The sequence below is a fragment of the Neovison vison genome, chromosome 11 (assembly GCF_020171115.1).
Source record: "Neovison vison isolate M4711 chromosome 11, ASM_NN_V1, whole genome shotgun sequence".
NCBI classification, from domain to species: Eukaryota; Metazoa; Chordata; class Mammalia; order Carnivora; family Mustelidae; genus Neogale; species Neogale vison.
This window is the reverse complement of record NC_058101.1, coordinates 15233369-15249021: the sequence shown is the minus strand read 5'-3', so window position 1 is coordinate 15249021 and position 15653 is coordinate 15233369. Positions and strand designations below refer to the sequence as shown.

At 34.5% G+C, this 15653-nt stretch overlaps 1 protein-coding gene across 6 annotated transcripts in view; it reads right to left on the bottom strand.

The window, feature by feature from the left end:
- EPHA5 (EPH receptor A5) overlaps positions 1-15653 on the bottom strand; it is a 347372-nt gene that overhangs the window by 266280 nt on the left and 65439 nt on the right. For all 6 annotated transcript variants that reach the window (XM_044226152.1, XM_044226154.1, XM_044226153.1 and 3 more), the window contains exon 3: positions 8123-8786. In XM_044226152.1, coding sequence (XP_044082087.1) covers positions 8123-8786 — 664 coding nt within the window. The remainder of the gene's footprint in view (positions 1-8122; positions 8787-15653) is intronic.

The following is a 15653-nucleotide window of genomic DNA, read 5'->3' as shown; positions in this document are numbered from 1 at the left end:
GTTTTAAAGTAGGGGAATGATAAGAAAAGTATTATATGTTTTTCAAAGTCTGGGACAACAGACCACAAGGGATGCAAACAAAAGGGAGCTAAAGCATGATTTGCTGAGCTCGAGCAGATCCTGCGGCTCTGCAGGCCTGCAGGCCAGGTGGCCTGAGGTGGGGTGTGCAAAACCCAGAGACTTGGATTTTAATGCTCCAGGGTCCAAGAAAAAGAGCCACAGCCTTTTGTTAAGTGGGGACCCCTTCAGGAAGCCTGAAACCTTGAAGCGCTATCACGGGGATAAAACATGCGCATGTGCACAAGGACCGCTGAAGAGGCTTCTGTGTGCACGACCTCTTGATGGGGAAAAGAAATTAATCATCAAGAATAGAAATCTGTGGCGCCTGGGTGGCTCAGTGGGTTAAGCCGCTGCCTTCGGCTCAGGTCATGATCTCAGGGTCATGGGATCGAGTCCCGCATCGGGCTCTCTGCTCAGCAGGGAGCCTGCTTCCCTCTCTCTCTCTCTGCCTGCCTCTCCATCTACTTGTGATCTCTCTGTCAAATGAATAGATAAAATCTTTAAAAAAAAAAAAAGAATAGAAATCTGCGGCCTTCCCCGGGTAAACTTTTGGTGTGTAAATCTACATCAGCCACCCAAAACCATCTTAATGCTAAATATCACAATCTTTCTCAATCCTGGCTGCACATTACCATGACCCAGGAAGCAAAAAAAAAAAGGTGACATCCGGGCCGGTACTCCACAATGGACCAGAATCTACTGTTGCAGCGCCCCACAATTCTATGGTTTATAGGTTTATTATTGCATTGCACTATAGTCGTTGAGAATAGCAGACTTGGATAAAACTTGGTCCCAGTAAAACTTCCTCAGTGAGAGGAAATGCTAAGTCATGTGAGGAATTCCTCCAAGTCAATGAAAAAAGAGAAGCAACCCCAAAATGAATAGGTAATTCATAAACTGGAGTGATTAGAACATGGGTGCCATTTGTACTTTTTTCTCTACTTTTTTGTGGTTTGATTTTTCCCCTAATTTTCCAATATTGCCTATTTATTATAACAGTAGAAAAAAAACAGTAAGTATGGGATTCCTAAGATGATGTAATTAGAGGTTGTTTAAAAAAAAAAGAAAATGTTATCATTAGATTTAATACTGTCAAAAGTTAAAGAACTATAATCTACATCAAAAACAATATTAAGGAACATCTGGAGGAGGAGATAAAGATATAATCAATGTGTAATCATTCTAAAATGCCATAAATAGTGAAATACCTTGACAAATATCCAAAATTATTAGGATAAATATTTTGCTTTGCTGGACAAAGTTTTAATCTTGATTTGCACTCCTATTTTCTCACTCATAAAAGAAGGAAGTCTGATAACACAAATCAGTATGGCTTTCATAGGAAAAGTTGTGTGTACAGAGAAATCTGATGTTTAAAACTCACAGAATGTAATTCAGCAAACATCTCTGTGTCTGCTCTCAGATTTTCAAGAGTAAAAAGTCAAAAAAAAAAAAAAAAAAAGAATGCCAATTGGTAAGAAACGAAGTCACCAACCCTTTCATAAAATCCTTAAGTAAACTAAAATCTTAAAAGTAAACTGTAAAATCACCAGTTTTTGTGTGTAGTAAATTAAGGTTTTAAGATGATTCAGGCCTCAGGGCGCCTGGGTGGCTCAGTGGGTTAAAGTCTCTGTCTTCAGCTCAGGTCATGGTCCCGGGGTCCTGGGATCGAGCCCCACATTGGGCTCTCTGCTTGGCGGAGAGCTTGCTTCCTCCTCTATCTCCACCTGCCTCTCTACCTACTTGTGACCTTTGTCTGTCAAATAGATAAATAAAATCTTAAAAACAAAAAACAAACAAACAAACAAAGATTATGCAGGCCTCAGTTCGAATCTCAGTCTTCCGTTTCATAAAGGTGTGACTGTGGACATCTATGTGAAGATTCGGTCACTGTTGGATCAAAGAAACACTAAATATTTTTTTTTAAAGATTTCAAATTTAAATTGAGCCACACACTAAATTTTTAAAAAAGAAAAACCTTTCATCTTTCAATGAGTGTAATAACTTACAAGAATCCACCCACAACTACTCCAAAATAATGGTTTCATGTTTGATATGCCTGTGTTTGAACACAGATATTATTAGGAATTCTGTATCCTTAAGATAGAGTAATATGTGTATGTATAGACTTAGCAGGTAATTTCAGGAATTGAAGCTCTTTTATTACCCTAATTTTACTATGCAAATACATTTTAAAATAGAATTTTAGAAAGTAAAGAGATATACACAAAATTGATTAATATAATAGATCTCTGCACTGAAAGCTTCCTCTGTGTTAAAAGCTGTTCCTTAATCGCTTAACATGGCTTTTTCCCCCTTCCATATCTATGTTAAACATCACCTTTTCAGAGAAACATTTTCTTCCTGCCCTATCTAAACTGGCACACTCGTACTGCCATAAGCAGCTCTCATAATTTGTTAGTGTAGATCTATATGTATGTTTGTATACCTATGTGTCTGCATTTCTGGGATACAGGAATTATATACGTGGATACAGTGCCCAGTATAATCAGACCTTAAAGAAGGAGTGATAATACCTCCTCGGAGTGCAAATCTTCTTTATAAAGGCAGTTCTAGTATATTTGCATAGTTTTGATTACCCCATAAATACAAATGTAGGATTATCCTTTGATAAATGATACGGCTCAAGAAGATGATATCTATCTGAAAAAAAACAAGAGGATTTTTTAACCCAAAACCACCCTGTATTTTATAATAGATAGACACATACTCCTGTAAATACATTTTATTTTAAAGAGCGATATAAGGAGTAGCTAATGTTCGTTGAATAAATACAGTGCGTTAGGCAGTAAGCAATTTCCATATATTGTCTCATGGCATTGCTATGACTTAGTTAGAGATGGAGAAAGAAAGGTACTGGGAGATTCAATAATTCAATAATTAACACAGGGATATAGAGCTGATAAATGTCAAAAGGCAGGATTGGAATCCAGGCATTCTGGCCAGAATATAGATTTGTGCTCAAACCACTAAAGTATGATGCCTCTCAAAAGCAGCATATTCCCCACGATATCCAAGTTAAATCAATCAGGTTTCATGACCACCCCATTGCCCAACAAAATATATTAATAGTACCAGTGTTAAGAAACCTTGATTTAGGGGGGAAAAAAAAAGCAAAAGCAAAAATAAATGCAAGGTATGCTTTAAAACTGTAACAGAACTAATCCAAAACATTAAGGAGGAGTTAAAAGAAAAAAATCTATTTTATGACTTTCATGCATAATACCTGCAAATGGATGAAGTGATTTTACCACTTAATTGTCTTGGTGATGGTTCTCCGAAGCAGGAGACACACACACATGCACCACTGACACCCTGTACTTTCATAATTACTAACTTTTGTTAAAATTTTGAAATTAAAATTGGTTTCTTTTTGTTGCATAAAAGAGCATACCAAATAGAACCAAAAGTTCAACCCCTTTGATGTTCTTTGGTAATGTGCCTAATTAAAAATAACTAGGCTCTCCAATGAATAATTACACAAGTACCTAATACACTATATTTCCAGTCAATTTTGTCTCAAACATAAATATGCACCAGAAGTATGAATGATCGACATACTACTCCCTGCAGTATCTGTACTATTTCTGAATCAAGGTTTTTCTTGAGCTCAGTATTTTCGCTACATTTTCCTTGCTAGGCAATCATCTCCCAGTTGGACAATTAATAAGTGCTTTTTTCCACAGCCCTTAGCATGTAACCTCGCTTACCCTGTATTTTAGCATGCACTATATACCTTCTTCACTCTGACTGGTTTTGGCAGTGACCCACAATCTAAATCTCTTTCCTCCATTTGATATAAGTGAAACTATAATTATCTAGGGGTAATTTCAAATTACTACTTCATTCCACTAGCAACTGATGAAGATTAGTGGTCTTGCCTTGCATCTGAGTAAGTCAGCAACATAATCACAAGAGAACTCAGCAGGCAACATTTGATTCATGCGAACTCAATTACTTCTGTCAAACACATTCACTTCAATAAAAAGCAAAAACTTCCAAAATGTGTTTTTGCTAATAATTTTGTACTCAAAAAGAAAAAAAAAAAATCATATGACTCTTAAGGGAAAAAACAGCATGAATTTCATCAGAAATAATAATAAATAACAAGTAGGAAAACATATTTGTAGAAATGGATTTAATACATTATTAGTTTCTGAAAATAAAAAGATTTCAAAGAAATAGATTTGTATACTTAAAACAGTTTATTATTGAAAATTCGGGCATATAAATAAGCCATAGAAAAATAAATGCATTCTATAATTTAAGTCAATGTAACAGAAACCAGAGTATTCCGCTACCTCATTAAAACCAGGTTATTACGGGATAGTCAATTTCTCTTAAAGGAAGTAAACTAAGGACACATGAAGCAAAGATGATAGATGATGAATTGCTAAATGGACAAGGACTTCTGAGTCACTTCTTGATTGTCTTCTGGGTTGAAGCCATATGTTAATGAGCAGCCCAGCTTTCTGTATCCTGAATGTTTAGTCTCTAAAAGACCTTGGGTCAACTCAATGATGAACATGTATCAGGTCACTTGAGCATGATCTGACAGCAACTACCTGGCCAAATCCTAATAAAGTAAATATTAACATGTGATAATCATTACAATGGATTTAACTCAAATTTCAACTTCTTTATACAGTCCTATTTTTAATGAAATCCCAACATATTTTGATTATCAAAGAAACGGTAATTAAATGTCAATATATAATAAGAGTATATTATAAAAACATTTCAGGACGTGATGTTCTGAAGTCTAGATCACGAAGACGGTCGCCGTAACAGTTAATCATGTGCCAACCATGTATGATTTAACACAAAGAACTTGAAAATTCGGCCTGAGAATCTTAGGACTAAGAAGTGACTAGTTTAAGAGGCACATTTGTCAATTCTGTGACCAAAGAGACTTTCTACAGATGATTTTAAAGTTAAAAAACGCATTAATATAGTAGTTTCCCCTTATCTACGCTTTCGTTTCTGGCGGTTTCAGTTACCTGCTGTCAACTCCAGAGGAGAAACAGAAGGTCCTCCTGCCATATCCTCAGAAGGTTAACAGTAGCCAAATGATAGGTCACGGTGCCTATGTCATTCCCCTCACTGCATCTCAACCTACAGGCATGCTATCATCTCACATCATCCCAAGGAGGGTAAGCACAATACAGGATATTTTGACAGAGAGTGAGAGACCTCATTCACATAACTTGTGTTATAGTGTAGAGTAGTTACATTTTATTATTTATTGTCGATCTCTTACTGTGCCTCATTTATACATTAGACCGTCGCATAAGAAAAAGCATAGTGTTTATAGGGTTTGGTAGTATGTGCAATTTCAGGCATCCCTGGGAATCTTGTAATGTAACCCCCTCAGATAAGGAAGGACTACTGCGAAATTAAAGCACAATATTCTTTTATACTTTTGCCCATTCTACTCTCTCTTTTGATTCATTTTTCTACTTCTTGCCTTTTGATTTCTCTCTCATTCCTTAAGATAACATTCACCACCGCTGTCATCAAGGACCATGTGATCTATTGGGGGTGAAGAGAGTCATTAATCAAACAATAAATCAACAAAAAGATACAAAATCATAACTCTAAATGGCTCTCTATTATTATTTACTTATATATCTTGTAGGTAAATAATAGAGAGGTCTGATCTTGAAGACTCAGGGATAGCGTCCCTGAAGAAGAGTTGCTGGATGATAAATTTGAAGGATTAGTACGAGATAATCAGGCATGAAGTTGGTAGAAGAATGTTTCAGGGCAAGGAAACAGAATCACAGAACAAGTAGTAAAAGTGAGCTTTTGAGAAAGAGAAAGAAAGCCAGCGTGACTAGTGCACAGGGAAGAGGAGGAAGCATAGCTTAAGATGTGTCTAGAGCAAAATCAAGCAAAATCTGAAGCTACTGTAAAAATTTATCTTAAAGGAAACCACTGAAGTATTTAAAGTTTGTGGTGGGGGTTAAGTGGGGGCAGAGAAGGATGGTGTGTGTAACTACGAGATTTGCATTTCTGTAAAGGCATAGGTTCACATGACTCAAAAATCAACATAAAGTCATTCATTATATTTAAAGCAAAGTTTCTGTATTTGGGGGTGGGAAGGTACCATTCATATAGACTGCATTGTGTGGAACACCCCACTGCCTCTCAGTTAGGTTTCCACTTCTCAGTTATTAAAAGTATGAGAAGAGAAAGGTATGCACTGAGTATCTGAACTAGGAAACATTCTGTCAGAACACTACTTCCCCAAGATGCTCTCATGATAAAAATGCACAGAACCTTTTAATCCCCGCAACAATTGAAAACTGTCTTCTATAAACGCAGAGATCTTTCATACCCTCTGTCTATTTGGATGAAGACAAAGTTCATTTTATTCTGACCTAAAGTGACCACGTACCAATCTCTTAAGTGACATAAATAATCAAATAGAGCATTTGCTTTATAAGACTGGTAAACAAAACTTTAGAAATAGTAAGATTTATATTGTAGATATTTTAGATGAAATAATGAAATGTGTTCAACAGATTATAGTTAATCTTCTGCTTCTGATTCTACAATTACATATATCTTCACCTTACACTAAAAGGCACTGTTCAAGAAGAAAAGTTAAGATAATGTTAGAATTTTTCTTTAAATCCAATCCGAAATGAAAAATAATTCACTTCCCTGAAAAGTTTAAAATAATTGACAAGAAGTAATTTTGACTTAATAGAACTTTATATATGAGTATATACATATACAAAAGTATAGAGAGTTGTAGACTAAATAAAAAGACAACCATAAATTTAATTGTAGATGATATTGTAGGAATACAAAATAAAAGCTGATGCTGAAAAATAATTTTAAAGATGGTGCAACATATGTCTAGGGAGAAATAATTAAGTCAAGTCAATATTATTTACTGATCATTTCCCTAGTTTTGATTCCCTGAATCTATAATCAATGTATAGTAGGCCTGAATGAACATGAGCAAGTTGATTCATATAATATAACGGATTCAGAAAAAAAAAAAAATGCACCTGAAGCTACCAGGTGGTATTACGGACTTCTCAGCATTTAGTTTTCTCTTCAGTGAACAGTAACTCTCCTTGCCTATTTAGCATGTGCACAGCATGGTGAAAACAAGCTCAGGTTCATAAGGATGAATGCTTTTTTTTTTTTTTTTAAGTGAAATATTTTCTTCTTCATATGTGGTTCTTCATTCTGACATAAAGCATTAACCTATTCCAAAAAACCACTGTTAAATATCTAAGTTTAACTCACTATGCTGCGGGCAAAATGAGGGTATTTTCAAATGAAAAGGGAAATACAAATGATCAAGTTTCAATTTAAAACCAAAATTAAAACAGAAAAAAAAATCCCCAAGTATAAATTGCTTTGAAATAACTTTTTTTTTTTTTTTGTATTGGCTCTACCTCCAAAGCTATTTTCTTGGGTACTACTTATTATGCATTCAATATTGCCATGTAAGTTTTTAAAAGCAAACATGTAATAGCAATTATAGGTAAACAACACAGTAAACTAAGTACTGTCAGCTGACAAGCATTTTCATACGGAGTTCATATGGTCGAACTTATTTCTGAAGAATTTTTTTAAAGGCAGTCAAAAGCATACCAAACAAGTCTCATCTAACATTTGCATTTGAATTTTATATAGCAAGGTAAGGGTACTACTGTTTTCTCTTCATGGAGAGAAAATAGCAGTAGAAGAGACAGTTTTTTTTCTTCATACAAAGAAAAAATTCCTTTGGCTTGAGTTTCTCAAACATAAAACTCCTGAAAGCTAAATGAATATAAAATACTGCATTGCAAGTAAGACACTCTCTAAACATTAATTATGTATATCCATCAAAATATTACATTAAATCTTTGACCGCTGCTCGAAATTTTAAAATTCGGAGAGAAATCAAACTTGAGGAGAAATAATCTCCATAAATTAGCAAAGCAAGAGGTCACCTGTCCATAATCACTGGAGGAAACAGACACACATGATCCAACTGAAGCGGACAGCTCCTGCACGTCTGCAGGCAAATTCTTACCTTGACAGGTGCCATTTTTCTCTTCATATCCTGCCTTGCACATGCATTTCCCGATGGGCACCAGCCACTCCCCTTCAGCACTGCAGTGCATTTTGGGTGGTTCGTCTGTCACAGAGTGGTTGACACAGGAGCCCGACACTTCAAGCAATTGCGAAGAATCAGCTCCAGTGATTGTGTCGGGGAACACAGCCAAGTGTCTTACCACCGAAGGGCATTTTTTATAGTACACACGCACAGACACCAGAGCAATGCAAGCACCCACATCTTGAAACGCAAGATAAAATCCTTTTTTGGTTAGAGGTCCTACATCTCTGACCTCTGTATTCAGTTTCATAACCCGGTCACCAAGATCAAGCTCTGTAAAGCTTTCATCGGCCGCAATGGTATCAATTTTGATGTACTGGTTTTCCTTGATGTTTCTCCCATTCTCATCATCCGATTCGAAGTAATACATGTTAAACGTTTCCTTACAGGTTCCCAGTCCTCCAGGAAGACTGTTGCAGTCCCGCAGTGTAAACTTGAGTTCTATAAAGATTCTGGAAGCACCTTCGTTGGAAATCCAACTGGTCAAAAGCCAGTTATTCTGATTCTGTTCCATAACTTTGCATACTTGGTATGTGTGGATAGGGGCATAATTTTCATCAACTTCACCAATCTCTTCCCACTGTATAAATAGAAAGACAATTATACAGTATTTAGAAAATAACTAACAAAAATTATCATAGAAAACTATTTTATAAATAGAAATTTCTGCAGCCTTAATCTATGGTATTGGGAGAAGGACCTCTACAATGAGAATTTTTTTAAAATACCTTTTTAAATTAAGTAAATTAATAGAACATTATTCTTTGTCTCCACTAACTCAAAAGTTAACACAAATGAATTTGATGTTAAAAAAAAATGCATGTATTTCAGAGAAAAGGTAGACATAAATTGAATGTGGGTGCGGTTAACACAAAGGAGCAGTGAGAGGAAATTAGCTATATTTGGAAGAAAGTTAAATATGTATACTAGCAGAGTAGATAAAGTGTGACAGAAAAAAAGAAGTACATTTTTTAAAAGAACAGCAGAGAAAAGCAGTAAATGTGAAAAAGAAGGGAGAAAAATGTAAAATGTGAATTCACATTTACTTAATTCTGGCATGTTATAAATAACACATCAATGTAATAATACTTGCAAGAAAATTCATTAGTTTAAAAGCAATAATAGATGCTTATTTCACTGACCCAATCTGTTTGGGATTCTTTTGCAAATTGGATTGCTAAATGTTTATTCATAAGTGTATCTATAAAACATATACCTAGAGACAGATATAAAATAGAGATTAAAATTATATATGAATAGCTTTGGCATTTGAATCCTGAGCTTTTGGGAATGCATTAATTATTTTTACCAACCCATTATTTCACACAGAGTGACCTTACAAGTTCTGAATATAAACAAGGTACAGAAAAAAATTAAGTATGATTTATATAACTTCCAAAATATTTGGTCAGAGAGAGCTAGGCTTAGCTCTTTCCCAATAAAGTATTCCAGTTTTAAGACTTCTGATGTACCATCATCACTTTCTGAACAGTATAGAAATAAATTTTTATTCTCCATAAAGACATTATTATTATAATTTAAGAAGTTACTTAAAGATTCATAAAGAACCTATGTGTACAAAAGTATACATAACTTTGTTTTAAGTCTTTTAAAATGACCCTAAAACACAGGAATCAATGAAATCATACTGACTTCCAATAAATCCAGCATGCGATTTCAGACATTAAATATTATAGATAATAAACTTCATAGAACTTCATCTCTTTAGACATGAAATTAAATAAAGCATTATTTCTTGATTCTGTTCAACTGACACAGATGTGAAAAATGTGGAGTCACAAGGAATGCACATAAATCGTGTACCTCAGATGGTCCCTCTCAAAATTCTAGCTGCCGTCAGACAGACATAAGTAAAAGGTGCTAATGAGGGAAAACTGCTGAGTTCCTGAAATTCACGAGAGAGACATCAAGATTTTATCTTAACCACTTTCACATCATGGTGTCATGTGAAGCCTTAGTTCTTTCATTTAATCTCAGTTTTGTCTTCTCTCAAAATGTACATAAACTCTACGTGGCTTCAGGTTTCCAAAACAGTTTTCTCTCAGCAGTCTGTCACTAAACTATTCACATCGTCTTTCTGAAGTGATCCAGCTATCAATCTTTTCATTATAAATGGTTACTAAATGCCATTATTAACATCTCATGCAAAATAATACCTCACCTAACCGAAAATCATACAACTGATCAACTTAAGTTAAATATATCTTTTTGAATTAGTAACATGGAAACAGCATCAAAAAATGTCTTCTCTAAAAAAGGAAAATAAAAATTCTACATTATCTGTTTTATTTTATAAGTCTTCCAATACAAAACACAAACAGACTTCAAATCCTTGACCTTAGATCATTTATAAAATAAAAACTATCTCTGCATCGTAATTCCAATAGGACAGTGCTAGCAAGTGAAAGGAACTGGAGAAGTTAAAGGAATCAGAGCAACAGCATCTTCTAAGGAGATTATAAGGCAAGCAATTCACAGTCGTTGTCTGCATAAAGTCCAAGGTACCACAAATATTATTAAAAATGCAAGCCAAGCAGCACTCGACAAGACAGCTTAATAGTTACTGCTTCAGGTCATAATTTCAAAGCATGTGCATAAGCATCTTACTTCTCTGAATATTCTCAATTAAGACAAGAAAAACTATAATTTTCTTTGAAGTTAGAATGTATCATGGTGAAATTTTATTTATTTTTCTTTTCAAGTGTCCAAAATATAAATGAAAGCTCACATTTTCTATTTTTAATGAGTGAACAGAAATACTTTAATTTAAATAATTATAGCCATAAGCCATTCAGAGAATCAACTGGGGAATGCATACACATTTCCCATGAATAACTGCTACCATGTAGACAAACACGCTAAGACATGGACAAAAAATTTTCATTTATTTTGGATTGACTAGTTGAACTACAACTCCGAATTCTTCCAAGTTTACTTCCTTTTTAAGACAAAGTGGACATCTTGCCTTCCTCAGTTAATGATCATACTGACGAAGAAGAAACAATGGGATGAAAAGAAATTAACACCAAGAACTCAAGAATGTGGCAGGTATATCCTTAGACACTCTTGCAAATGTCATGTCAAGGAAATTATAGCAGTTTAATGAAGGCACAGATAGAAAACGTAATATTCTTAGTTCAATTTTGTAGGATTTTCTATGACCCCATGGTTTAATAAAAGTATTTGCTGTTCCTTGATTTTCATAAGCAATGTGCCTGGGCATTTTGGAATTGTGGTCACTGAATGCAATATGGTGGTGTTCTCTTTTCTTCAAGTCTAGCAACTCCTGAAGGCTCACCCTCTGAGTCCATGCTTTTCCCTGTTCCTCTCCTCCTTACTCTTGTATCTTTAAGATTAAAGAACTGGTTTTACACAGTCAGCTTGGGCTGGCTTGATTTCTTCCCCAGATGCTTAGGCTTGCTCCTTTTCCTGCGTGTATTCAAATTCAATGCTTGACCAGGCACCGCAAGCCAGTCACATTCATCAGAGCAGCGACAAACAAAATGGACTTATTTTCATATCCATGTGTGAATCATGAAACACATCCAAAAGTTAGGGTTACTAACTTTTCCTATCCAAACCAGAACTACCCATAACTCAAACACTCTATTCAAGTCATTAAATGTCCCATATAAAATATTAGAAGGGGTCTTCAAAGGTCTGGCTTAATCGTTCATATTAGAAATGAGGAAATTGAAGACCAGACAGAAGGAAAGATTTTCCCACGCTCACAGAGGACAACTCTTTCCATCTGAGCATTCCATCTGCCTGTGTCTTCCTCTGTCTTCTTGTTGGCACATCTCTGTCCTTGATAGTGTATTTGTGTGTGGGATTCCTTGATTAACTGCCATCAATTGCTACCCAACTCTGTCAAAAGGAAATTCACATTTTCTCGCCATCATCTAGCTGTAAACCTTTTTTTCTTTATCTCTCTATTTCCTTGCTTCTTTCCTCATGAATTCCTTCCTTGTTTCCTTTCTCTTTTCCTCCCTCCCTCCCATCTCTCTGTTTCTCTATGTACACACACATCACACACACACAGAGCCTGAAATATAGATATGGGAGTAGACACATGGTTGCCTTATTCTCTACTGCATCTCAGAGGCTGACACCACAGGGCAATATATTATATGAATGAATTAATATCAAATATATACACATTCCTCCTTAGTCCAGAGATATGTTAATTCAAAATATGCAATAATTCAAACATGGTAAATAAATAATTGTATGATTTGTCTTTTGTGTTTGTTCACACAAAGATAAACTTTGCTGTGCAAATTGTCTAAATTTTATAAATTTAAAATGGAGAGTTTAAAAATTCATGGGGTTTTTTTTGAAAATTAATCTTCAATAAAAAGCTGGAAGCATTTAAGATATTTTCTTTTGTTCACTAATCCATACAATTACTTGGAGTTCAGTTTTGTGTATTAACCTATAGAACTAAATTGCATTAACATAGATTTTAATAATTTTAATTTACAGCTTAGTTTAAGTGTTATTTTGACCACGTTTAAAATAATCTTTTCGGGGCGCCTGGGTGGCTCTGTGGGTTAAAGCCTCTGCCTTTGGTTCAGGTTATGATCTCAGGGTCCTGGGATGGAGCCCCCCCCCCGCTGTGCTCAGCAGGGATCCTGCTTCCTCCTTTCTTTCTGCCTGCCTCTCTGCCTACTTGTGATCTCTGTCTGTCAAATAAATAAAAATATTTTTTAAAAATATACTCTTTTCATTTTTTACCCACTAATCTTCTTCACTACTCTGTACAAATTAAAAGCTCAGAATATAGCATATGAGCTAGCAGCACTATACTTTATTTCATATTTCAGTCAAACAACATTGAGACTTTTTTAGGTATTTTGCTTAGCAGAGTGATATAAAAATATAGCTAAGAATCACTTGCTTTCAGTTTTACTCTGACATGCCCAAAGCATAACTTTGTAGCAAGACCTTGTTTACAACATGAGTGATTCTTTGAATAGGGATAATTACCTCATATTTGTGATTTAATATCATAGTATTTTGTATAATACCTTTTGAAATGCTCCAAAAAGAAATTAATTCCAGGTTTCCTATTATATTTAAAATACTTTTAAATGTCATTTACTATGATCTGCAGTATGTGTGTATACGTGTGCGTGTATCTCTCCAATTGTTGCCTCCTAATATGTTTACCTAAAGTCTAGAATTCTGGAAGCTTCTTGTTATGCAAAAATCAGATGAAATACAATATAGGGGTCCTGGGTAGCTGAGCTCCTTAAAGGTCTGCCTTTGACTCAGGTCATAATGGTGCTGCACTGGGCTCCCTGCTCAACAGGGAGCCTGCTTCTCCCTCTCTCTCTGCCACTCCCTCTGCTTGTGCTCTCCCTCTCTCAAATAAATAAATAACTTAGAGAGCACAGGTAGGCAGAGAGGCAGGCAGAGAGACGAGGAGAGGCAGGCTTCCCACTGAGCAGAGAGCCTGATGTGGGGCTTTATCCCAGGACCCCGGGATGATGACCTGAGCAGAAGGCAGAGGCTTTAACCCACTGAGCCACCCAGGCGCCCCAAATAAATAAAGCCTCAAAAAAAAAAAAAAAAAAAAAAAAGAGAAAAAAGAAAAAGAAACAATATAAATATTCGTATATTTCAAACACAGCAAAGATTTTCATTAGTTTGTGTCATTTTTATCTATGTTGCTATACTGATTAAAATTAGGTAAAATACAGTCAAATAAAGATAACTGAATTGCTTATTTCTTTTGTTTTCCCCAGATGCATGATAAACGATACTAATGTTCGTCTCCATAACATTTTATAAAACTTACTGTGCTTACATAAAATTAAGAAGTTTTTCCTTTCTTTTTCTTACATTTTTTAATTTTTGTTTTTTGTTTTTACATATTTGACAGAGTGCAAGCATGAGTCATCTACTGCAGAAATTCAATCTTTCTAATAGCTATGGTCCTTAGTAAAGTAAATATGACAAAATCTATCAACTTTCAACAAAAATAATTTGAACCAACAATCTTGTTCCATTTCCTCAATAATATGTTAGATTACATCAGATAGGCATTTGAGTTGCTTAAAACATCTTTAAAATTCATGAGTATGATGCAGAAATATTACTAGAGATAAGTCAATTAATTTTCTGTGTATGAATAAAGGTGAAGTCAATTACATGGGCTCAAATTCAATTCATGAAATAAAAATACTCGAGAAAGACATAAATTAAACTTTCAAGTCTATATGAATAGTTTCACAGGGAACCATAGGCAATTGAGCATCTGCTTACAACACTAAATATGAATGTCAGAAAGGATATTTTTTCCCCTAAAAAAATTTCATAGATTTTTCTTTAATATTGAAATGCTTTTTTTTGAAAAAGAAAAGAATAGATGAGAAGAAAGAAAATAATAAATTCTTTCTTCTATTTGTTAAAAAAAATTATCCAAATGCAGTTGAATTGAATTGGACATGGGGAAAACAAAAGGACCATATCAGTGAAACATGCATAGAGAGGTTCATGATTTTAGCAAAACCGAAATTTCCTACTAAATAGTGTGATGAACATGATATAAAAACAAAAAAAAATGTATATATCACAACTCTTTGTACATTTATTGTTATTCCATGTTTATGAAGGCATAAAAATAGTTTCACATAAAATTATAAAATATGTCATCAATACTACACGTTTTAAAATCTGGCTTTCTCCCTTGAAAAATTCTTAGGAAAACCAATTCAAATTTATCAAATGGTCAGTAATTTAAAAGGTGGCATGAGCTAAGTGGATAAGTACTCCTGGAATTAACAAATGAATAAATTGATTTAAAATCTTAAATGAGCTCATTAGTATTTTATCGAAAGGCAGTCCCATTAAATATGATACCTTATCTAGCTTGTCAGTGATTTTGTGCTATAGAGTTGTAATTTTAAAAGAAGCAGCTAAAAACAAATAGATTTATAAATCACTGATCTAGTATATTCTATATCAGTTACACTGTATATCAGGACAGTATAAGTAGCTTAAGTAGCTTACCACTGTATATTTTCTATCAAGTTAAATACCAAGAGTTGGTCAACCCAACATTCGATAACATGTAAAACTGTTGAATATTAATAATCTTTCATGTACTATAAAAAAGTTTATATAACAATAAAAGTTTACATAGTCTATGAGTTTCTATCTTTCTAAAGAAATGATTGTGATCTCAATTCCATACTTACTTAAGCAAAAGTACATATTTACCACGAACATTTTAAAGTCTAAGAAGTCATACATTTCTAGGTTTCAGGATTTCGCAGTGGACACATATGTGTGCACACACACGTGTACACATGCGCACACACATACCCTGTGAAGAATTCCTTCCTGACAGTCAATGTGAGATGTTAGCAATGATCCTCCTAGTGTTTTTTTTTTATTTTTTTTTAAAGATTTATTTTAT